At 50.1% G+C, this 24903-nt stretch overlaps 1 protein-coding gene across 1 annotated transcript in view; it reads left to right on the plus strand.

Moving 5' to 3' along the window:
- The first annotated feature begins 1885 nt into the window (after positions 1-1885).
- Positions 1886-24903, plus strand: part of LOC131278931 (FERM and PDZ domain-containing protein 2-like) — a 38046-nt gene continuing 15028 nt past the window's right edge. Inside the window, 11 exon segments of the mRNA XM_058299566.1 lie at positions 1886-1961; positions 5347-5443; positions 6123-6229; positions 6308-6424; positions 10035-10243; positions 13123-13227; positions 15435-15528; positions 16763-16848; positions 19105-19252; positions 20882-21071; positions 23017-23076. Coding sequence (XP_058155549.1) covers positions 1886-1961; positions 5347-5443; positions 6123-6229; positions 6308-6424; positions 10035-10243; positions 13123-13227; positions 15435-15528; positions 16763-16848; positions 19105-19252; positions 20882-21071; positions 23017-23076 — 1289 coding nt within the window.

Genomic DNA, 24903 nt, shown 5'->3' on the forward strand with positions numbered 1-24903 from the left:
GCAGATTATTCCCTAGCTATGGAGGGGTCACATGAGGATTAAATGAATCAAAGCAGATAACCGCCCAGACTTGCGCTTCTGTGCCTTGCTGCTTACCCACCCTACCTGAGTCACAATCCCCTAAGACCTTGTGCATGCAGAAAGCTCACAAGAAGTGCTTTTTATTTATTTATCTATTTATTTTTAAATACTTTTTAAAAATTTATTTCTGTCCCCTTCCACGCCCGCCCCCCCCCACCACCACCAGTTGTCTGCTCTCTGTGGCCATTTGCTTTGTGTTCTTCTGTGTCCGTTTGTGTCAGCGGCACCCGGAATCTGTGTCTCATTTTGTTGCATCATCTTGCCCCATCAGCTCTCCATGTGTGAAGCACCACAACTGGGCAGGCTGTGCTTTTTTTGTGCTGGGTGGTTCTCCTTACGGGGTGCACTCCTTGTGCATGGGGCTCCCCTACATATGCATGGCAGGGCACTCCTTGTGCGCATCAGCATTGTGCATGGGCCAGCTCATTTCACAGGTCAGGAGGCCCTGGGTTTGAACCCTGCACCTCCCATGTGGTAGGTGGATGCCCTATCTGTTGAGCCAAATCTCCTTTCCAGAAGTGCTTTTTAAAGGCTAGAGTTTTCAGTGGGCAAGCCCTGGCAACCAACTGGACACCACTGGAGGGAAGAGACGTTTCTGTGTGAGGGGTTAATGCCCACAGAAGTCCTTGCAGTGTAGATGCTGCAGTGTGTTTGATGCACACAACTGCACACACATCCATGTGTACACGTACACACAAAAGTATATGCATATACACATGCATATATGTGCACACATGTGTGCATACATTCTCACACGTGCACCACGCACACGCATTCACACACATGTTCATGTATATACACACATGCTCACACACACACTTGCACACTCTGAAAACTGGAGCTACCTAAGCGCCTTGTGCTCAAACATTCCTTCCTGCTCTGTCTCAGCAGGGAGCAGATGGTCGAACCATAATCATCGTTTTTCTTTTTAGAAGAACAAACTTGGCTTGGTGTGAAGTCTGGTTATTTTAAGGGTTCTATCAATCAAATCCCAATTTCTCCTTCATGTTAATCATGTGAAGAGTGAATCGCAAGAGTCCCCTGCATCTATCGTACTGAGTTGAGGAATTCACCGGGGTCATTGGTTAACCTTTAGGCATGGAGGGACAAAGGGCAAACGTGTCCAAGCTGGGAGACCTGACACATCTCGCAGGTATTTGTATTTGAAAAAATGGGAATCCCAGCTTAAATGTCATTGCCAGGGCAACCAATGGGCCCACTGAGCCGTGTAGCTATCAAGGATTATGTCCCAGAGGACAGAGCCTCATCTCAGGAGCCCAAGTGGTTTGAAACCTCATTTGTCACCCAGAGAAGTGTTTGCAAGGATGGTTTTGTAAAGGCGAGGAGCAGAAGGGGTGGCCGCAGTTCATTTCCATGCAGGCGTCCGCGGGGAGCTGAGGGATCCTCACTCCCATGAGGGCTTCGGGTAGCCCCGCGCGTCCAGTCCCGCAGCTCCTGGGGAGGACGGCCATGTGCCTCTGCCTTCTCTCCCTGAGATCTCTGTACTGGCACGTGCTAGTTAGGAGGACGGGCATTCTCGGGGCCAATCAGAAGAGTCCCATGAGCTAGTGGGAAGGGAAGGGGGAGCGGAGTGGGGCGTGAGTGGGCTGTCGCTGTCCCCGCACAGCAGAAGCAGACCTCCCCCATGTGTGTTTGTTTGCTTTTCCCTCCCCCAATCCAGACCTCAGCAAGTCTGTGCAAATGGCCAGCGTGAATGCTGCCCCCCTGGGGGGGCCCATGCCTGCGAGTTGGATTCAGAGACTCTTGAGCTCAGGAAATGCGCTGTTTGCACGTGGGCTCGAAGATGCCGAGGGAGGCCGGCCCTGCACATCCCTGGACGCCTTCAACCTGGACAGTGGTGGGGAGGGAGTCAGAGGCAGGTGGGTTTGTGCCTCTGTTGCCTGGGTGCGGTCACCCCTCGGGCTGAAGTGTGGTTTGCTGGCCTGGCGGGGGAGCGGCCGTGGCAGGCCAAGCCGCTGCCCCCATAATAGGGTGGCTGGTCGGACTCACCGCCACCCCTGAAGGGAGCTCGGCATGGGCGCAGAGTGCCCTCGGGTCTCCCCTTCTCGGCAGCCATGCTTCCGCGGCTGCCCCTCCTCCCGGATGGCGCCACACAATGCCTGTGGGGCGGCACCCTTCTTCTTCTTTCTCCCTGCGCAGGTGCAGGGCGGAAAAATCCAGTCTGCCCTTTTCCCTCCCCCGACAGCAGCAACAGCCAGGCGTGGGCGGGAAACTCCAGTCTGCCCTCCACCCCAGCAACAGCAGCCACCAATCCCTAAACCCTGCCCCTTCCCCCAGCAACAGCGACAGCCAATCCCTAACCACCACCCCTCCCCCGTCCAGTACTGCCCACTGACCTTTCTCCGGCAACCAATCAGAACAGGGCATGGCTTCGACCAATCAGCCTTCCCCAGCCCCTATAAAACTGTTGCCTCTCCCTCAATAAAGTTGGACTTGCGTGTTTACCTTGTCTCCGCGGTAGTTCTTCTGCCATGCGCCCTCCAGTCCTGAGAGCCCCCGACAAGGGCCTGGCCTCCCTTGTCCCCAGTTCGTCGCCTGCTTCTCCGGGCGACCCCTTTGTCGCCGGCTTTGCTGGGCGACCCCGTCAGCCGAACCGCGCAACCCCTGTGAGACCGACCCCTCGTCTGCTGCCGGACCGACCCCTCGTCCCAAGTGGGACCAACCCCTCGTCTGCAGCCAGACCCCACCTCTACCGACCGAGCAAGCCGTCGCACCTGGGCCCCAAGCGCCCATGTGTTTGGCATGCTGGGGTGATCAGCACCTGAAGGAATTGTTTAAAGGGGGTCTGATGTCTAGGGAAGGTATAAATCACTGGGGTAGCCAACTGTCAACTCACTCTGCAGAGCTTTAGTGAAGGCTGGGAGTTGTTTTATGCTCAACACAAACAAGCACTGCATCCCATCACCCCTACTACCTTACCCCTATCTTTTGGTGAAAAAAGAACTAGGTGGTGCTATGCAATTGAAGAGGAAGAAACGAATGAGTTGCATTAAGTCTTTTTGGTCTTATCATGAGCTGGGTATGGTTCTAGTCACTTCTGTACACCACCTACTAATTGGACCCTAGGATCCCTGTGAATCTGCTTCTGTTGTATTAACCACTGCATGGAGGAGGAAACTGAGGGGTTGGGATTTGAACCCATGCAGTGAACTCCAGACCCTGTGTCCCAAATATTTGCACTATGCTATCTCACCTATCAGCGTACTACTTGTTATTGAATTTATACAAGAAAATAATGAGCTCATAAACACAACTTTACACTATAACATGATGATCTGTAATGTTAAAAAAGAGCCTAGAGCCCTACAAGTTATATAGGTAGTCTGGATTCACAGGCAGCAGGTGACCAATGAAGACGGCTCTCTGAACCATTTCTTCAGGAAAAGTTCTGCATCTGTTTTGGCAATAGGGCTTGGGTGATTCAGTTGACCCTCAATGCACAGATATCTTAAAGTTATTCTTGGAAAATTATGGCCTAAATTCTATAGGTGCAAATATGCATTGCTACTGGCTGCAAATGAAATCACTAATAATGAGACAAAACTGTTGGAGTCTCTAATGCTGAGTAACAAACTAGCCTCAAACAAGCGGCTTAAATGACAACCATTTAGTTACTCTGATCATGCTTTTGTGGCTCAGAAATTTGGGCAGGGCTTAACCAAATGGTTCTTCTGCTTCCTGTGGTATAGATGGAGGACTCTTGACACTGTGCAGGAGGCAGCTGGATTCTTCTGGAGTGTTCTACATGGCTGTCCTCACAAGCCTGGCTCCTTGGTGGGGATGGGGCTGGGGGTGAGCTCAGCTGGGAAGTAAGACCCTAGAGCTGTCCTTCCCAATGGACTCCTGATAGCCGGAGCTGATCTTCTCACCTGCCAGAGGACGGGGCCTGGGCGGCCTTCCCCAGGCCTCCATCTGAAATGCCAAGAGCATCTCCTCCCTTGCCTTACCTGGCCTTGTCTCATCTTGCCTCTCCTTGTCTTGTTGGGTTGCTTTCTGCAGCCCCTCCACTGGCCGGGGACAGCTTCAGAGCACCTGTTCAATCCAGAAGCCAAGGACTTCCACCCCTCTCTGTGGGCCGCCAGCTCTGAACGTGTGCACTGATACCGACCAGGCCGCAGGATCCATTTGGGGTAAAGGAAACCTTACTCCCGAGGCTTGCTTTAAATCCCTCACTGCCATTTCAGGCTGCTTCCCAAATAATGTCCATAATCTTTCTTTTTTTTTTTTTTAAATTATTTTCAAAGCGACTTAGAGTTGGGAAGTGCTCTCACAGTCAACGTCTGCCTTTGGCTTGGCAAGTGGCTCTGAGATGTGTTAGAGCTTTGGCTGAGAGAACCCCAGTGCTCTGGCCCCTGAAGGAGGAGGGGCGAGGGGGTAGGGGCATGAGTAGGAAAGCGTGGCATCCCTTAGGGCTGCGGCTCCTCCTGCAGATCCAAGGGGCTGGGGTTGGACTCTTCTCCACCAGGGTTCACCAGCAAACATGTGGAGTAGACAACCGTCCCTGTCTCCGACATCCTCCGGCAAGTTTCCAATGAAGGGCAAGGACAAAGACACTCCTTAAGGAGAAGAACTATTTATATGTGGGTTGGATCTGGCAGGCCACCGGGCACCTCTTAATCATGAACTGCCTCTGAGCATCCACCGTGGCACCTGGAGGAAGGAGAGGTGCAGAAAGCTCCGCTGTGAGGGAACCCCCTGGGCATTTCTCCATGTGCTCTGTCAGCACAGGCATGCCAACTCCCTGCCTCAGCCTGCCTGCCACTCCCCAAGGACTCCTCTGAGGGGGAAGTGCTCCAGGGTGCCCTGGCTGGCTGCTGGCTGGTGTCACCCCCGATTAGTAGAAGTGAAGGAGGGAAGGCTTTGCTGTCCATCCTGAGCTCCCCATTTGATTTTCACTGGCAGACAGGCACCTCTCTGCTCACCTTCTGTGGTTGGTCCAAGTCCAATGCAGAAAACAAAAGCTATAGTAAGTCAGGAAACCACCCTTTCCAGGCCAGCACCCCTGGAGAGCCCACCCTGCTCCAACCTCTGCTCTTAGACCCCGAAGTCCCTCACACTGATCCAGTAAGGCTAGCCAGAACTGTGTGTTCAATGATCTGTTCCCAGCACTGTCAGGAGACTAAATTTAAACTCAGTTTGCTCTCAGAGTTTGTTTTCACTTTGTCAAGTACCATTCTCTCTTTTTGTATTAGGTCCCAAATAATTTTGGGGAAAGCACATGTATTGCTTTGATTCCATCTCTAGGCTCACAAAACAACAGGACAAAGAGCTTTCCAGCAGAACTGGATCAGGAAATCATTTGCATGACACTGAAGCATGACCCATGCTGTGGCTTTGGTAAGCAGCTCCCGGCTGCCCTTGGGTGAGGTTCCATCTTTACACCTGGGCAGGGCGGGCACTTGTCCCTTTTGACTTTCTATTCTACCTTCCTGTCCTTCCTCTCCCAGTTTGCCTTCTTCAGGGGTCACTTCTGCTTTTCCTCCCTTTCAGTTTCCCCCAAGATCAATGAGATTTTAAGGTTAAAGTTTGCCTTTCAGCCTCCATAAGCCTTTGGGTGCATATCTTGAGAATCTAAGTGCAAGATTGGCAAAGGCTTTCTTTCCCCCTAATGCCTTTTAACAGCCTTTCTATAGTATAGTTAGCTTCTTAGGGATAGAGAAGAATAACCAATCTTCTCATCTCTTGTTACCACCTTTGAAGATCTTTAAAACCACACAAAAAATGAGAAACTGAGACAAGGTGCTGGGTTGAAAAATCAACTCTTTCTAGTTTCTGATGAGCTCCTGGAGCAGAATTGAGCACACCTGGGTGAGTCGCCTTCCTAGCTTTGGCTGTGCTTGCCCTCATGGTTGCTTATCTAGTTTTCTCCATGTGTTGGGGCAGAGGAAAAAGAGCTTCTTGAGAATTAGACACGTGTGTGCAAATATCAGCTATGGCACTTACTGGCTGATGACCCAACATCTCCGAGCTACCAAATTATTACATATCCTCTTAACAAGAAACACTGTCTTGGATTATAGTTTTGTCATGAATGAAGGAGAAGATGTGAGCACAGTGAACTCTGGAATCTTCATCTCTTCTATTATACCTGGTGAACTAGCAGAAAGAGCTGGAAAGATGAAACCAGGTATATCTGCTTCGTACACAGCCAGGGATGCTGCTTTAAGGAACTGCCCTTTCTTATTGAGATGCCTTCTTCTTCCAGGAGGGCAGATAGTGGCCTTGAATCACATCGGCCTGGAGGGCTTCGCATTCAACATAGCTGTTAGAATGGTCCAGAACTCTCCGGGCAACCTAGAATTAATGGTTTCTCAGCTGAAAGGTACATCTGAGCCAGGTTAGGGAGGCAGAAGGGCCACCTCGATGTCTAGGAACACATGATCGCCATGGGCACTGGGTCTCTGTGTCCCTGGGGGGTCTTCTGCATTGCTGTCCTTGCAGTAGTTAGTGGCTTGCAAAGAAGCAATGCAGGGGGCACAAATCAATACACTTGGCTTCTGCCTTGGCTTGTTCTGTTGAAAGGGTATGGTGTACCCAGTTCACAGCTGGGCCCACCCATTGGTTGTTTTCTTTTCCTGCCCACTTTTCCATGCATGTCAGGGAGGACATCCTTATTGTACCTGAAGTCCTTTTTGGAAGTGGCTGCACCAGGATGTCTTCCTAGGAGGGGCTTAGGCAGGGCAAAGAGGCCTGGGAAGCTGTTCTGAAGTTGAATTCACATAGCATGCAGGCTCTTCTTTTTTGGTGCCCCTGTTACAGATCAGCCAGACATTTTATAGATCAACCAAAAGAGTGAATTTTTTAAAAAGATGCTTTTATTCATCCTTTAGATAAGAATGAGAAAGCAACAATTGTTTGTAATGAATAATAATATTATTATGTTTATTTGGGGCAGTTTTTCAGGGATTGATGGAGATAATGGGGGAGGTTAATGCCCCCACCCCCAATTGCCTGGGACCACCACTGCTATTTGGTTGAACAGTTCTAGAATTTAAGTGCAGGCTGCCTGCAAATTCAGGCACATGGATTTCTCCCTCCCACTCCAGGGATGTGGCATTGCACAAATTCCTCTTATGTGCAGGAAAGCCTCATGTCACATCATCCACCCTTGTCTAGAGTCCACACACAGGCACCCCATTTTGCCTTGCCCCCCAGGAACCATGCATGCTCTTGTGCTCTCACAGACATGCAGCCCCCTGATGGCATTCCCAGGTGTCTGGCTGTCGTGGCCTGGAAGCCATGGGAGGGTGTCAGGAGGCTGTCCTGGGTCCCAGCAGTGGCCTCTCACCCAGGGGCCTGAGCCTGCCCTGGGACTTCTGCAAACACCAACCTTCCTTTTATGGTCTCTGTTAGGTTTCCCAACATGATTACTGTTCTTCCCGCAATATTGTCTCCCTCCCAGTATTTCCCATGAAAGTGGGACCGAGAGGCGCAGCCAAATGATCCAATTTGTTGTCAGGAAATAGAATGCAGCTGATGTTTCTCAATTCAGAGTAGTTCAAGGATGGCCTGTTGTGATGGGGGTTGTCAAAAACCAGTACCCAAAGTCTGTGATCCTCAAGCCACTAGTTTCAGAAGAATTTTGGACAATGGGTTCCCCATGATGGCTAGGAATTACATGTCTTTTCTCTGGGGGACCTCAGCCACCTGTTGGCATCCTTCCTTCATCAGAGTTTGAGTTCCTTCCACAGCCATGACCTGCATTCCCGTAGCCACAGGAAGGCATTTCCACGGTGATGCTGGCTGGATCTATGGGCACAGATGGACCACCAGGACATTTTTTGCTGTTGGGGCAGCCAGTCTTGTGGGAAGTCAGGGCCAGACTGATAACATTCCTATCAGGAGCAGCCACCAAGGTCTATGGTAAAGTGAGTTTTAATCACCTGCAAAAGGTCTCCTAGCTTGTCTTACTTTTAGTCAGGGCACCAATTGCAAAGTTGGCTTTTCAACCCATCACAAGTCCCCCACAGTCTCTTGGGAGGTTGTGGAAGAAAAGGCCCAGTGCTTACCATATTGCTAGGGACAAGGACAAGAGGACATTTGAAGGAAACGGCCAGGAATACAGCATTAGACAATGGTGGCTCCACAGCTCCTTACTGAATACCTTTAGATTGGAATAACTCCTAATCAAATCCATTCAACATGTGAGCGTGGGCACATCTCTCAGGGCTAATGAGTCTGTTTTGAATATAGTAAATCTACTTGTGTGTTTGTATGTCCCACTCTAAAGAAATCTACTATTCCTTCTTCCCACATACATATATTGAGCACCTAATATTAACAGTGAATACATTTATTGAGGCTCTACAATGGACTAAGCACTCTATCATCTATCTACCCATCCATCCATCCATCTATCATCTATCAATATCCCTATCTCTCTCTGTCATTCATCTATACATCCATTTATCATTCTATCATCCATCCATCCATATGTACATATATTTATTATCTATCTATCCATCCCTCATCTATGTATCCATTTATCATTCTACCTATCCATTCACCCTTTCATTTATCATTCTATTATCTACCTATCATCCATCCATACACCCACTTATCATTCTACCATATATACATACATAATTCTATCATCTATTATCTATCCATCCATCATCTGTATATCTATCATCTTTCTATATCCCTCTCTCTCATCCATCTGTACATCCATCCATCCATCCATCCATACTTCCATCCATCCACACATACATACCTTTATCATTCTATCTATCTATGTATCTATCTATGTATCTATCTATCTATCTATGTATCTATCTATGTATCTATGTATCTATCTATCTATCTATCTACCTATCTACCTATCTATCTATCTATCTATCTATCTATCTATCTATCTATCATCTATCTACCGTCTCCCTAATCCTTACCAAAACCCAACAGGTAGTTGCTATATTACTTCTATTTAGTGTAAGGAAATTGAGGTCACCATTCTTAAATGCCTTGCTCAAGGATTCACTTTTTAATTCATGACTTCATGTTCTTTCCTCTGTTCTTTGCCAGGTCAAGGGTTAGATGTGGGGTACACAGGGATCAGTCACCCAGGCTGTATCCTAGTTTGGTTATTACCAAGTACCCCAGAAAGAGCCCTACAGGTTGGAGATGCTGCTGAGTGCTCAAAATCCAGAGAGGCTGGATTTAAGAGCACTGCCACGTACTGCCTGCGGGGACTTAGGCCAGTGACTTAATCCTTTTGGCTTTGTTTTCTCAAGTTTGAATTGGGATAACACCTTCCTCATGGGACTATGAGAAGATGGGAAGGCATATAGATCTAGGATTTGTACCTGGCAGGAGCTTAATAAGGAGGAGTTGATGTTCTCTCCTCTGATCTGGTGTTTTCATAGTCGGGTTACTTAAGCGCCATTTAGGTTTCGAAATCACATTTCATATCTTCCTTCCCTCTTTTCTTAAAGCACCATCCTTCCCTAGATGCTAAGCTTACATCCTTCCCTGGAGCTCTGAAAGTCCCTCTGTCACTGGAAGAAAGTGCTGTGCTCCACGTAGAGCTGCCCACGTTTCCCAGCTGCTGACTTCTTCTTGGCTTGTTTTTTTTTTTTTTAAGATTTATTTATTTATTTAATTCCCCCCCTCCCCCGGTTGTCTGTTCTCTGTGTCTATTTGCTGCCATCTTGTTTCTTTGTCCGCTTCTGTTGTCATCAGCAGCACAGGAAGTGTGGGCGGCGCCATTCCTCAGCAGGCTGCACTTTCTTTCGCACTGGGCGGCTTTCCTTACGGGGCGCACTCCTTGCGCATGGGGCTCCCCTACACAGGGACTCCTTATGCGCATCAGCACTGCGCATCAGCCAGCTCCACATAGGTCAAGGAGGCCCAGGGTTTGAACCGCGGACCTCCCATGTGGTAGACGGATGCCCTAACCCTGGGCTAAGTCCATTTGCCTTGGCTTGTTTTTATAGGTGTCTGTGAGCACACCCCAAACAAGGAAATGAATAGCGGCACAGCCAATGCTGGGATCTTCATCATGGACAGCCTGGGTGACGGGAATCAGGGATGTTTTCTTTCACACACACAAGATCAGGAGAGAAATATTGAAGAAGTAGAAAAGGCTCAGGCTCAGAGCTCAGTGCCCAGACCGGTGCCTCCACTTTCCCCTCTGCCAGTAAAGGTACTCCTTTCCTCTGCTCACTTCCTAGAATTTGGAGGAGAGAGAACAGGTGGTGGGGCCTAACAGCACTGCCTTTGAAGTCCTCCTTTTCTCTTTATTTGCCATGTCAGGTGGATAGGAGTTTAATGTCTCAGTTTTCTAATCTGTAGAATGGAAATAAATTTCTGCCTTGCTTGGTTTTGAGAAGAGTACAAAGGGGAGTAAGCTCTTAGTCAGTACCTGGGCCACAGGGCACAGTGTTTGAGCCTTCAGTACCCATAGTTGCTCATTATAATTATTCCTGGCAATGACAACATGAAGAGATTGATATCTGCAAAGGGCAATGAATAGACAATCAGGCAGCTCCTATTCTTGGCCTCTGATTCATCCCGAAGCTGGAAACTCAAGGGCTTTGCTCTGCGCAGCCCCCATCAGGGAGGAAGATCCTAAAGCCCATCTTTGGTGTACCAGTCATCTGTGTGCCTCCATCCTGCCTCCGCCATCCTCTAGCAGTGTCACTTCAGATGCTGGGTGGGGTAGTCTCCCTGTGTTCTACCAGACCCCTCTCCGGCCTCTGCCTACTGCTTTGGACCCTGTGAAGCTGGTGTTTTTGGACTATCAGCAGCCTGCCTTGCCCTCTGTTTTCTGGTAGCCCCCGCTCAGGGGAAGATCCAACAGAAGCCTGGAGGTTGAGGAAGAGTGAGGACAGCTTTTCACTCTACCTCTGCATGACCACCACGAGCTGGCTGTGTTCCTTTGAATACCACAGTGCCCATCAGGCAGTCTTCGCCATGTAACTCCTCTCTCTAGGTTCCATCAACTGCTCCCCCTTTTGGCCCTTCAGGCCTAGGGGTAGTAAAGGCTCCCATTATTTCTAGCTGCACAGCACCTAACCTGTTCCTTATCAGTTTCTCTAAATGCTGCCAATGCCTTTGAAAACAGGCCTTTCACTAAACTCTCTTCCATGACCCAAGTTGAGCCTATGCACCTTCTAGCTCTTTCTGGGACCCTGATGGAAACAGGCAAGTCATTCCACTTCTCAGAGCCTCATGCTCCACTTTTGCTATCATTATCTGCTATGATGGAGGGCTTCATGAAAATCCCTGCCTCTTTGGCCATGGAGCTCACCAGACAGGGCCTCCTATGAAGAACCGGATGCAGGGGGTCTGCAAGAGAAGATGGGCAGCTGATGTGCACTGAGCGCTTAACTATGTGCCAGGCAGCATCCTAAATACTTTCAGGTACCATCTCATGGAGTCTTTAAGGCAACCCTAGAAGATAGTTACAATTAAAAACTCTTTTAAGAGATGTGGTACCTAAGGCACAGAGAGAAGGAGGAGCACACCCAATGGCCCACGGAGGGTATGCACCCACACTGGGATTCAAATCAAAGGAGTCTGACTCCACAGGCAAAAGCTTAACCACCGGGCCACACATCAGAGGCTCCCTTGGCCAGAAGCGGGGCTTCAGACTGGTGTTCTCCGAGCCTGGTTTTCTCTGGACCCTGCTTTCTGGCAGGATGCTGAGGGTCACCACAGCCATGACTCTCATGACCCAGCCTGGAGAACGGCCAGGGCCCAGGATCCCTGGGCCACCGGGCAGCTTCACTGCCAGGAAGCTCCTGGGGCACGTTGGGTGTCAACTCTCAGAGGCTGTTTCACTCTTTGATTTTTAAAATTGAGACCAAATACCATGGGGTGTGTGCGTGGGGTGGTCTGGGAAGGCTAGGGTTTTGTCTGTGACTATACCAGTCTCTTTGGAAAGTCTTCTTTTTGATAGATCATTATTCCATTTACTCCAGCTTGTTTATTTTCTGTGTCCAGGTTACATTTTCCAATGTAGCAACTAGGACACAGCCTAGGAGAGGGGACAGAATGGACAAGAGCCTGGAGTGCCCTTGGGCCCAGCTGCTGGACGTGGGCTGTGTGGCCAGTGGGACATCCACAGCAGCCTGGGTGTTCCCTCCTAGCCCTGTGTGACTCTGGCTTGGTTTCCCGCTGTTGCTTGCTGAGACCCCCCCAGTTCTGTGAGCGCTCCTATCGCCTAAACGTGGGTTCACCTTTTGGTTCTTCCACTGCCTGGCTACGTGTTCTTACATTTCTGAGCCTCCAGATGATAACATGCACTTTATCTCATGCACTTTATCACAACTGCACTTAGCATCACAACTTTTTGGGGTTAATTGGGAATCTGTTTGTTAAAAGTCTGTCCCACAGTAAATGGTAAGTTCAATAAGGGCAGGAATCATGTCTCACTTATCACTGCCATATTCCCAGCGACTTGCACAATGCCTGGCACATAATTAGTGCTCAATAAATGTTGTTGAATGATTGGATGAATGAGAGAACAGATCTAACATGGTTATTGTCATAGCACCAAGCAAAATGCTTGGTACAGAATAGAAAATTTTTCTCTTCTCACCTTCCCTGGAGCAGCCATCCATCCTAGCCATGATTGCTAGGAATTAGTGAAGCTCTTCCTGAAGTTTCCTTCCACCTGAGAAGCTTTTGTCTGTCTGGTATCTGGTATGCCATTGCTTGTCCGTGTATCCTGTGTGAAGTTACCAGGATGTCTCTGGAACACGTCAGTTTAACATAGAAGCTCACATCATGAGTGGAGACTTGAGGGAACCCACCTTTATTGAGCCCCTGCTGTGTGCTGCACGTCATTCACAGCCACACTAAGTTAGGAGGGAGCTCTCTCGTTCCATTTTTGTGGACTGTGAAAAACTGAGTCTGAAGAGACCAAAATACCATCCCAGGCCATACAGGGAGGAGCTAATAAAGCTGGAAATGAAGCTCTTGTTCTTTCTGTCAGCAGCTGGGAGCTAAGTGGTGCCATTGCTTATAGATGGGGTGAGTGCCTTCATGTTTTCTTTTTATTCTTTTGGTTTGGTGCAGAGTGCTGGTTCTTCTCATCCACTATCCCCTTCAGAAACCAATGCTGGTGAAATCTACTTTGTGGAACTGGTGAAAGAAGATGGGACTCTTGGATTCAGTGTGACTGTAAGAGTTGTTAGGAGAGCATGGAAAGCCAATGTTGAAATGATGGCCATTTGGCGGGCATCCATGCATATGGCAACCTTTGATAATGTACTCATGGTGCACAAGCATGTACACCACCACTAGGGAGGTGGATGAACTAAGAAATCAGCAGGAGCCTGCAGTGGAGGATGGAGGTCAAAGGCAAACTGGGAGATGCAGGTCACCCTTGGTTTGCAGGTGCTAAGGAGCACCAGCAAGCAGAGGAGGAAATATGAGTGGAATTGAGGGATGTATCCTGACTTTGAGGTTAAGGTGGTTGGCAAGGAGAAGGCAAGGATGGTATGACTGCAGGGGCAAAAGCCAAAGGTGAGTGGGGTCATCCACAATCATCCAGAACAGGATCAGGGTGGAGTCTTGGTTCCCCCCCAGGTACAAGGGCCAGCTACAAGTCGCATTGGTGAGGCCTTGGCCAGGACAGGCACTTTGTTTTTGGTTTCTGGGCTTTATCTGGCAGACCCTTGAGGAGAGTTTGGGGCATGGTAGCCACAAAGGGTGGTGGGAACTCAGAGGTAGGAAGCTTTTGCCCTTGTTACAGACATTGGAATGGGTCTGGATTCCAGGAACTTTGTTGTTAGATTTAATTACTGATTGGAAACAGGATAGAATTTTCCATCAGGAAGGGAATGCTATGGCTAGTGAAAATTTCCAAAAGAAGCCCAAGAGCTAGGTGAATGGAGGACATTCTTTGCTTTCCTACCAGATAATGCTGTGTGCCTAGAGCAAGGATACCTGAATTGTTGGATCATCATCCAGCCATAAATTTGATGTCAGTGGAAGATTTTACATGTGCATATAAGAAACCAAGAAATAATGTGCATGTGTCCACATTGAGTGAATGGACTGGTAAAGAGTATAGACAATTTATCCTTGCCTTTGGGTAACAGTCCTATCAGACACCAAAATATGGTTATTTCTCCTTTGAGAAACTTGCTAAATTTTGGTATAGTCACAATTAATAAATATGCTGATAAGAGGTAGGCTACTTCCTTTGGCTAGCAAAACACTTTCAATTTCTTTGGGGAAATTTAATTTCAAAAATAATTATTGAAATGTCACATTCTAATCCAAATGACCATTAAACAAATGGAAAACCACAGAAATACAAATTAAATTAGAATAAAGCTTCCAACCTTATTTCTACCAGATTGGCAAAATTTTGCTGGTGGGATGCAGAGAGCAGGTATTCTCATACAAAGCCAGTGGAAAAGTGAATAATTATTTTAACATTCACATTGGGATGCAATCTAGAACATCTGTTACAATTAACAGTGAACGTATTTATTAATATGTATCAATAAAATTGGTTTTAAAAAGTGAGAACAGCTTTCCACCCAGAAATACTACTCCTGGGAATCTATTTCATGGAAATAAGAGTCCTAGTAAGTAGTGCTGTATGTGAGAGAGGAGGAGGTGGAGAAGAAGGAGAAGGAAGAGGAGATGGAGGAGGAGGAGGTAAGAGGAGGAGGAGAAGGAGGAGGAGGGGGAGGAGAAGGAGAAGGAAGAGGAGATGGAGGAGGAGGAGGAAGAGGAGGAGGAAGTGGAGGAGGTGGAGGGGGAGGAGGAGGAGATGGAGAAGAAGAAGGAGAAAGAAATTCTTTGAGAATAGTATGATTCCATTGTAAATATCTTTATATGTGTGTTTACCTGCATAAAGTAAATTGGAAAGAAAAAGATAGAATTAGGTCTTTATCTGCTAAACTCTAGAGAAATGGTCACCATCTCCTGTCAAGTAAAAAAAAATGAGCTGCAGCATGCTATGTAGAGATTAACTCTATTTTTGTACATACAAACTATCCACCAACATGAGAGGGGCCAGGCTCCAGCCGCCAGGCAGTAGCCACAGTCAGCCACATTGGTTTCTACCCACGGAGAGATGTGCTGTGCATCAGATGCAATTCCAATTCCCGAGAGCCTTCCCTGCACCCAGCTTGGGTTCTGGGGATACGGCAAAGCTCCTGCACGTGGAATGCATTCTTGAGAGCTCCTACCCTTCTTGCTCCATGGGTGCTGTAGTCTAAACTAACAGGAAAACATATGACAGTGTCCAAAGGCGGTAAGGTACTGGGATAGAGTGGTAGGCGGGTGGGGCTGCCTTCATCAGGGAGCTCGGGCAGGGCCTCCCCCAGGGCAGCCGGCAGGGTGGTGAGCTGCGAGATTCAGCTTTCCAGGGTGGCACGACCACGCGTGTGCTCTATGGAGGCATCTAGGTGAAGTCCATCATTCCTGGAGGGCCCACTGCCAGGGAAGGGTGGATCCTGCAGGGTAAGAGATGGCGCTTAGTGTGGAATTTGCATCCTGCAGCCAACAGCCTCAGCAGGCAGACTTTAGACCCTGGCCTCGCCCACTTCCGCTCTGTGAAACCTCGTGCCAGCAGAGTGCCCCTCCTGGTTTTGGTTCCATCACCTGCAAAGGAAGTAAGTTAACCTGCCCTGCCCAAGATAGGTCTACTGTGGGCATTGGATGCTCTATATCGGCAAGTGATGTAAAGCAAGCTATGTGCTTCCCTTGCATTGTGACTCACTTTCATAGCTGAGGAGGATCTTGCCAGCTTTTTCTCGGCCCTATCTCGTGGCCCATGGCTCTAAAGGAAGGGGCTAATTTTCTCTTATTCTCCAAAACTGTCAGAATTGAGTCAGAAAGGGCACTTAGAATCTTCCTTATCTTCATGTCCCCTAGAATTCCAGTGTCCTCCATCTCAATGGCAACTCCCTAAACTTTTTTGAAATAAAGCACATCCTGGAGCTATAAAAATTACCCCTGAGAGGCTTGACAAAACCATTTCTCAGGGAAATGGGGGCGAGGATGAGGGTGAGCCCATCTGTTTTAACCATTTTGTGAGCCAGTGATGGAAAGATTTTTCTATCGCTGACTGATTACATGCTTTGTTTTTTTTGTTGTTGTTTTTTTTGTTTTTTAAAGATTTATTTATTTAATTTCCCCCCTTCCCCTGGTTGTCTGTTCTTGGTGTCTATTTGCTGCATCTTGTTTCTTTGTCCACTTCTGTTGTCGTCAGTGGCACGGGAAGTGTGGGCGGCGCCATTCCTGGGCAGGCTGCTCTTTCTTTTCGCGCTGGGCAGCTTTCCTCACGGGTGCACTCCTTGCACGTGGGGCTCCCCCACGCTGGGGACACCCTTGTGTGGCACGACACTCCTTGCGGGCATCAGCGCTGCGCATGGCCAGCTCCACACGGGTCAAGGAGGCCCGGGGTTTGAACCGCGGTCCTCCCATATGGTAGACGGACGCCCTAACCACTGGGCCAAAGTCCGTTTCCCTACATGCTTTGGAAGGATAGACTGAAAGGAGCTGCCCGGCGTTCAGAGTGGGGTGCAGCTCCTGGCCAAGGCAGGGATCCCCTGATTCTGCAGGGACACCGCATAGCTCTGCCTTCCCCTCCCCTCCTTGAGGTCCTGGGCAGGGTGCTGGGGCAGGGGTGTGGAAGAAGAGGCCTTCCTGCCAAAGCACTGGGATGTGAGGGCAACATCTGTCCCTCCCCCAGGTGACCGGCTCCTCTAGGTGGATGGAACGAGCATGTGCGGCCTCACCCACAGGCAGGCTGTCCCGGGCCCCAAGGGTTCAGGGCAGGTAAGGGCGCCTTGTCCGGAGGCTTTCCTTCCTTCCAGAGCTTTCCTGGATGGCATCAGGAACTGCAGGGGCCTCTGGGTGGGAGGGAGGGAGGCAGGAAAGAAAACAAAATTTCTTCTCCTTCTCTCTTTTTTTCTTTTTTGTTCTTCCACTTATCACGGTTTTTCTATGGGGATGTGAAACCAGGAGGAAACAGACAGCTATTTCCAAGCAGAAAATCTCAGCCCCTACAAATAGCCTTGAAAAAGTTCCTTGTTGCTTGCCTAGATTCCAGGACCAGACAGCAGGATGGAACGGGTGGGGTGCGATGGCTTCTCCAGCTTGTCTCCGGGTGCTGCTTGCTCATGCTCTCATCCCCAGTCCTCTGCCCTCCTCGCCTTCGCACATGGTGAAAGCCCCTGCCCAGAGCATGCCCATCTCCATCCCCTTGTATTTTTGCCCACCAGGGCCTTTGAGTCACAATGAGGTGGGAATTCAGGACACCCAGGGCAGGAGACTCACACAGCGGTCCTCCTGATTCCTCCTGACTCCAGGCAGGGTACAGGCACAACCTAGAAGAGACTTTATTGTGTTGGGTCCTCTGCCTAAAGGTGGGCTCTGTAACCACCCAGTGTCCAAGCCTCAGAGCCGGCATTGCCTTCTCTGTCACTGGGAAGGCAGCAGAGACTGAAGGTCCACCAGGGCCCCTTCCAGCCAACTGCAGGGCATGGTTCTGGTCCCTTTGGCTTCCTCTCCCAAAGCAGGCTGCTGATTTATGGTGAAGTTACTTACCCTGGCAACTTAGTCTGACATATCTTGAGAAGCGATTTATTAGGACCCTCTGTTCTTACGAGAAGAAGAAATGATGACATGGCTAGCACCAGGAGGGCCATCACCTTCCATCTCCCCCCTCCCTGCTACCGTCACTTGGCTAACAGCGTCAGCCTTCACGTCAGGTGTTATTTCCTTGAGTAAGCTCTCCCTAACCTCTCCAGCCTGGAGTAATTGCCCTTGCCCTCTGCTCCCAAGCATCCTGCTCTCTGCATTTCAGTTCAAATTACGACTGTTTACTTCCCTGTTTTCCCTGGTGAAAGGAAGCCCTTCATTCTTGTTCTTTATCCCCCAGACCTTCAGCTGGTTTCTAAGACCTACAGGTTCTGCTTCTGAAGCAGCTTCCCAGTGCATCCGCCTCCTGCCCTCTCCCACTGCCAGGGCCCACCTGGGTGAGCAGAGCACTTGGCCTGTGCTTGTGTTCATTTCTTAATTTATTTATCCCTCTACCTCACCGAGTGCATGTTTACTGAGCACCTACTAAGTGCTGGGCACTGTGCTCAAGGAACGACCCTGTAGAACTTTGCTACCTGGTTGACTCAGTGGGGGTGACAACAGGTAAGAGCTGTCACCCTGGGATCACAGGCTTGCGCTGGATGATGACTGCAGGAGATGATGGTGGCAGGGCCATGTCCCCAGGATAGAAGTTGGCATTTCTAAAAGGCTGCCAGGAGGGGCCCAGCTACTCGTCCATGAACCCCAACTGGGTATAGACCATATGGGGGAGAGGGGTAGGGAATCAAACCAGAAGGAAATCAGGCCTCTGAAGGCCGGACTGGAAAAGGCCTGGAGGGAGTGCCATGCTGGGGGATTGGATTGGGGCAGTGGGAAACATTGGAGACTTTGAATCAAGTGTGTAGCACGACTGATTTTTGTTTTAGGCCAGTCCACTGGTGACATGAGGGGGTGGGGATGAGGGAGGCAAAGGCAGGACCCAGGAAGCCAAGTTCGCTGGCTCTTGCCCAGTCCAGCTGGGCATTGGCATTGGGGGAGGAAATGGGGAAAGGGGAAGCACTGGGGGGGCTGCTTCTGATGTACGACCTGCAAGCCTGAGAAACCAGGTGACTATTTGGAGGGCAGAAGGGGGAGAGCCAGATGACTCCAAGTGCAGCCCCTGGGAGCCTCACTGCATAGGGGTCCACATGCTGAGAGCCACTGCAAAGGGAGGAGGCAAAGCAAAGAGGGGGAAGGAGGAGAGGGGATGGGTTTGGCCTTGAATATGGAAACAGAGGGACACGTTTTACTCCCACATATACTTACTTGTCCAACAGGGAGCTAGAAAGATGGGTCTGGATCCCACCAAATAGATTGGAGATTTTGATTTGAGATTCAAGTGAAGTAGCTTAATGCAAGCATCAGGAAATTAAGAAGCATTTGCAGGGTGAAGGGAGGGCCTCCCAGTTGCCATATGAAGTGTGAATTGAGTTTGCTCACCCTTCCTTGTAGATTGCAAGGCTGGTCTTAGAGAGCAGAGGCCTCAGGATGGCTCAGCAGAGTCCTTCTGCCAATGACAGGATGGGAGATGTACGTTCAGCTGTTTCCTTGGTAACAACCTTGCCTGGCAGGCCCACGAGCTGTGTCTCAGTGACAGATGGTGAGAGGAGAGTGAACTGAGTGTTACTATTGTCCTGTCATCGGGTGCTGCTTTTGAAATATCAACTCAAAGGGGAAAGGCAGGGAGGCTTCCTCTCTGTTCTCAGAAGAAGAGGGCCAGGGGAGATGATGCAGCTGGCTTTCTAATGGGGTTGGGAGGCAAGCTAGTCATATATAGTTCTGCAAAACAAAAGTATTGTCCCTACATGATTACCAGACCTAATCCTGCCCTTCAGCCTTCCTAAGACTTTTGGGCCAGAGCATTTGCACGAAGGTATTTAAGGATGACATTCCAACCAGGGCATTTGTAGCCAAGGACCTGAGGACTGGCCGGGCAAGGTGAGAGGGGAAGATGCTCGGGAATTCTATCCTTATTCTTGTCATCGTTTTCAACAGCAAACCCACCATCAGCTCAGAGTGGCATAATTACATGCCTTCTGAGGGGTAATCTCTCTGTACACCCCTCCTGATTTTGTTTCCCGCTAAGAAAGTGCCTATTGCCTTACAATACCGTAATGTGGTACTTAGCCATTTTCCAGTCCCGTGGTAGAGGCTTTCAGTCCTGCGACAGGACCTGCACGTTGGACAGAAGGGGAGGTGATCAGGGGGGCATGGTTGGCTGTGACTGAGGGTAGCACTCGGTGGTGAAACAAGGAGGCTTCTTCTTTCATTGTTCCTCTGCTCACCCCAACTCTGTCTTGGAGAAACTGAGTATGAACTGAACTGAGGATCCCAGCTGAGGGGATGGGAAAGTTGGCCGCACAGCACACCTCCACCTGGACTGCTTCCAACGCTCTCATTCTGGCCCCAGTCACGCTCCTTGGCCGTGCTCTGCCCCTCTATGTGTTGAGCACCGAGCAGGATGGGAAGGGCAGTGTGTGGGGGGAAGTAGCTAGGTTTCAGATGCTATGCTCATCTTTGGTAGCATTGGCCCACACAGGCCACACAGCTAAACAAAATGACCATGAAAAATATTGTCCGTAGAGTTGATGATAATAGTCAGCATGGTCTAATTAGGCAAAAATTGAATTTCAAGCATACTAAAAATTGATGCAACAGGAATATATGTGGTGCAAATTCTACCAAGGGCCAGTATGTTGTACATGGGCACAAAACATATGTCAAACTGTAAACGTTGTTGACTATAAATGTACTCTCCAGTTAAGACAGCTACTTGTTACCTGCAGCAGTTAAGCACTTGAAGTATGGCCAACTCAAATTAATAAAACAAATATTGGATTTTGAAGCCTCGTATGCAAGAAAAAATGTAAAACATCTCAATAATTGTGTCACTTTGATGACCCTTTGAAATGGTACTATTTTGGAATATCCAATTAAATCATATGATCAATATTTATTTTATGTTTCCCTTCACTCTTTTAAAAAGGTGGCTATTAGAAAGCTTTGAACTTCCAATTGTGGCTTACATTTGTAGCCCACATTTTATTTTTATTGAACAGCCCTGACCTGTACCGTGTGTAATGGACTCAGATATTAAAAACGAGGAAAATGAAGTCTTCCTATGTGAACTAGAAATCATCCATCTCCTTGATAATTTGCATTTTGAGGCCGGATCCCAATCCGTGCCATCGACTGAAGGATTTTGTTTGCTTGACTTCCTACCACGCAGGTTGTACGTTCGAGATCAAACTGAAAAAGAATTCCAGTGGTTTGGGACTCAGCTGCGAGCCGATGGAAAGTGAAAGCTGTGGTGTCCCCTGGAACAGTCTCCTGAGGATGGAGAGGCTCTTCCCGGGGCAGCCCGCCGAGGAGAACGGGGCGCTCTCCGCCGGCGACGTCACGCTGGCCGTGTACGGAAGGTCCCCAAGGCCTTACCTCCCAGCCCCCGGGGGACCCCACGGCGGCACTGTCATCAGGCCGCTCCATCCCACCCCGGGGGACACCCTGGGCTCCCCAGTATCACGCGTGGAGCCGCATCTCCCCTCACACAAAGACGGCAGTTGGTGGAACAGCCTCCCGTTTCATTTTCCATCTTGGTTTTTAAAAATCTGCCCTTGAGCAGGCCCTGCTGCTGCCGAAGGTCGTGGAAACAGATGAGAAACCCCTGGCTTCCGTGCTGGCTCGAGGCCTCCTCACACTCTGGAAGGTTCTGGGAGCTGAGTAAGGGCACTGAAAGGACTAGAGCGATGGCCTCGCTGCCCTCGTCCTGATTCCTCCACCAAATTTACAGCATTTGGTGTGTAGTGTTACATTGATTTCCTGTCAGCGAAAAATGGGGAGGGCAAGAAGTGGCCACTTCTCATACTGAGAGTTCAAAATATCAGGGAAATATGGTGTCAGCCAGAGTCCCGGACAAGGGCAGGTCATTTGAGGGGAGCTGGAGAAAGGAGTGGGCAACGGTTTGGGAAGCTCAAGGCAGAGCTCAGTAGCCTGGGCTGGTGACGGTGGGGTGCGGTCACCCAGCCCTAAGCCTGCCAGGGAGTGACCCAACCCTAGGGACAGAGAGAGCTGGCTCAGGCCTGTCCATTGTGGTGGGGAGCCAGCCCCTGTGCCCCTGTGTCTCTTGCCGCCCCTGTGCCCCGGGCTGACGCTTTAAGCCCAGAGCCGTTCTCTGAGCGCCACTGCAGGTGACACAGGGCGACAGCTCTTGAGGCCTTGGAGTTCATGGTGGGGGTGCCAGGGACAGACAAGGAAACAACAGTGACCGCAGGCAATAAGTCCATGAGAGAAAACAACAGAGAAACCTAATGCGGTGTTTGCACCAGGGCACAGGGAGTTGGGGTGGGGAGGGGTGTTCCGTGGGCGTCCTGTGCAGCTAAGGGGGATCTGAGGGTCTCGGGGAGGACTTTGCTTCTAAGGGCACGTTTGACAAGGTCTGGAGGCACTTTCGCCTGTCACAGCTGGGGCGTGAGTGCGCATGTGCGCAGGTGGATGCGCATGTGCGCGCAGGTGGATGCCACGTGCTCTGGGCATTGGTGGGTGGAGGCGGGCATGGCCCAGTGTCCCAGTGTGTACGGGCCAGGTCTGCTCAGCAGGGAGTGCGCTGGCCCCAAATGTCCTGCGCCAAGGCCAAGAAATCCTGGGCTGGAGAGGAAATAGGGCCCATGGAGGGAGAATATCAGATCGTCTCAGGAGGGGAAACGTGCCCGGGGCCCTGAGAGGTTCCGCCTGGTGGGGGTTAGGATGTGGGTGCACAGGGGGCAAGGGCCAGGGGCTGAAGGCAGAGGCCACGGCAGGTGGGAACGGGCTTCAGGGGCTGAGCCCACGTGGAGGGCAGGCTGGTGGTTGCAGAGGGGGCTTGGTTTTAGCTACGTTTTGGCAAGATCACCCTCGAGCGAGGTGGAACGTGGGGCGTGGGGTTGACCCTGGAGAGGCAGGAGTGCAGAGGAGGCTCTTGCAGTGTGGCAGGGAAGAGACCGCAAGGGCCTGTGGCCCCTGAGATGGAGGTGAGCTGGGGGGCCAGGGGTCGAGATGGGACGGTCACGTGTTTGAGTCTGTTTCACCCTCTCTGAAGAAAAAGCACCAGTAGCTGCAGGTCCTGGCACAAATAGGAATGGCCCATTTCCACACAGGGCCCATTGCGGGAACCCCGGGCTGCAGCGTCTGCCCCTTGCATTTTGAAAAGTTTACACTCTGCAGGGTTCTCTGGAGCCGGGAAACAGATCAAGATGGGCAGAGGGGGGAGAGGAAACAGGCGCCAGGGAGAGCGTGGGGAGAGTGGGGGAGAGGAGGGAGCTTGTGCCCACCTGGTGGCCACAGATGTGCCCAGCCCTGGATTTCACCGCACACTTTGGTTTCCCCTAGGAGGTGTTCCATCTACTTTGAGGAGCCCCGCAGGAGGCTGGGACTGGCCAGGGATGGCAGGTAAGACACGGAACACTCTGCCCTCTTCACCTGCTCGGGCTCAGGTATTAGGTTTCCTGCGTGGTGGGTCCTGAGAAGCTCGTCCTTGCTTGTAGGCCTCCTTCTCGCACTAGGGTAGGAAATCAGCTGGTCCCCATGCTCAGTTAGTCTGTGCTTTAGTTTCCTAGCTGCTAAAACAAATCCCCTAAGATAGGTTGGTTTAAATAATGGAACTTTATTGGCTAATGGTTTCAGAGCTAGATGGTGAGCGTCCTCCCAGGACCAGTATCTTCTGACTGGCCAGGAATCTTTGGGACTCCTTGGCTTTACCATCCCATGGCAATGCCCATGGCAGCTGTGTCTCCTTTCTCTTTGGGGTTCCATTGACTTCTAGCTTCTCGCTCTTCCTGTGGCTTCTCTTCCGGTCTGACTTTCTCTCTGCTTATAAAGGACTCCAGTAATCTGATTTGAGCCCTATCTCATTCAGCCGGGCCACACCTAAACTGGAGTAACATCTTCAGGAGACCCTATTTACAGTGGTCCACAGCCACCAGAATGTGGACCAAGACCAAGACCACGTCCAAACGGGTGCACATCCACCGCAGTCTGGGACAAGCTCATGAGATGGCATCTCTGCCTGCTCCTTTGGGCTTCCACTCCCTACTTCTGCCTCTTGTGACATTTGACTTTTCCTGTAGATGTTTATTTCTTCACTGTAGAACTTCTAGAGCCAGGTTCTCCAGCAGTCTGGGCCTCCAGGAGCAGAAATAAAGAAAAAGGAAAGTAGACACACAACCAGAGCACAGAAAACCAGGTACTTCATTCTGAGGACTGAAGTGTAAAAAAAACAGGACAGATGTCCTCCTTCCTGAAATATGAATGAGGGCTTGGGTGGTGCTGTGCCAAGAAAAGAGGCACTGAAAGCAGGAAAGTCAAGGATTTTTGCCTGAGGCTGTCCATTGGGTCTGCAGGAAACAGACTAAAGCAGATTGGTGGGTGGGAAGTTTCTGGGGAGGGCTCTCTGGAACCACACCTGAGAGGGGAGGGAAGCAGGACTAGGCAGAGAAGTTGAAAATGGTGCAGCTGCCCCTGCACCCTCAGCTGACCCTGCGGAAGCTTGTGAGAAGCTTGGGAGAGGGAAGAGCTGTCCTGAATAGGGGCAGGAGAACCTGGGCCTTTGCATCTCAGCATCAACCAGTGTTGGGGGATAGACTGACCAGGGAGAGGGCAAACCTAGGGTGAGGGAGCCCCTTCAGCTGAGGGCAATTCCTGTGGAAGGCTAGCTGTGAGCCTCCAGCACCTCTGAGGAAGTGTCTTCATCCTGAAGCAGCATCTGTGGCATCTATTGAACTTGTTCTGCTGCTAGCTGGTTCATGGGCCTTGGAAAGTTACCTCACTTCTCTAGGCCTCGGATTCTAGAATAAAGTTTTTAGCACCAGAACTATCCACAAAATACAGTGACTGCCCAAGGAGAGTAAATTATTTGCCATCAGAGTGTTTAAGTAGAGGAGAGTCAAGACTTGGGGGGGATGCTTTTGAGAAGAGTCAACCTGTTGAGTGAAGGAGAGGAACTCTGAGAACCTTCTGTATTAGCCAAAAGGGGTGCTGATGCAAGGTAGCAGAAATCTGTTGGCTTTGATAAAGGGTATTTATTTGGGATAGAAGCTTGCAGTCACAAGGCCCTAAGGAGTCCAATTCAAAGTTACTTCCTCACCAAACTTTGTTGCCACATGTTGAAACAAGATGGCAGAAGATGTCTGTGAGGGTTCAGCCTTCCTCTTCCTCTTAAGGTTCCATGCACCCAGCTTCTTCTGATCTCAGCTGTAGGCTGGAGGGCTCATTTCTCTC

The sequence above is a fragment of the Dasypus novemcinctus genome, chromosome 6 (assembly GCF_030445035.2).
Source record: "Dasypus novemcinctus isolate mDasNov1 chromosome 6, mDasNov1.1.hap2, whole genome shotgun sequence".
Taxonomy (NCBI): domain Eukaryota; kingdom Metazoa; phylum Chordata; class Mammalia; order Cingulata; family Dasypodidae; genus Dasypus; species Dasypus novemcinctus.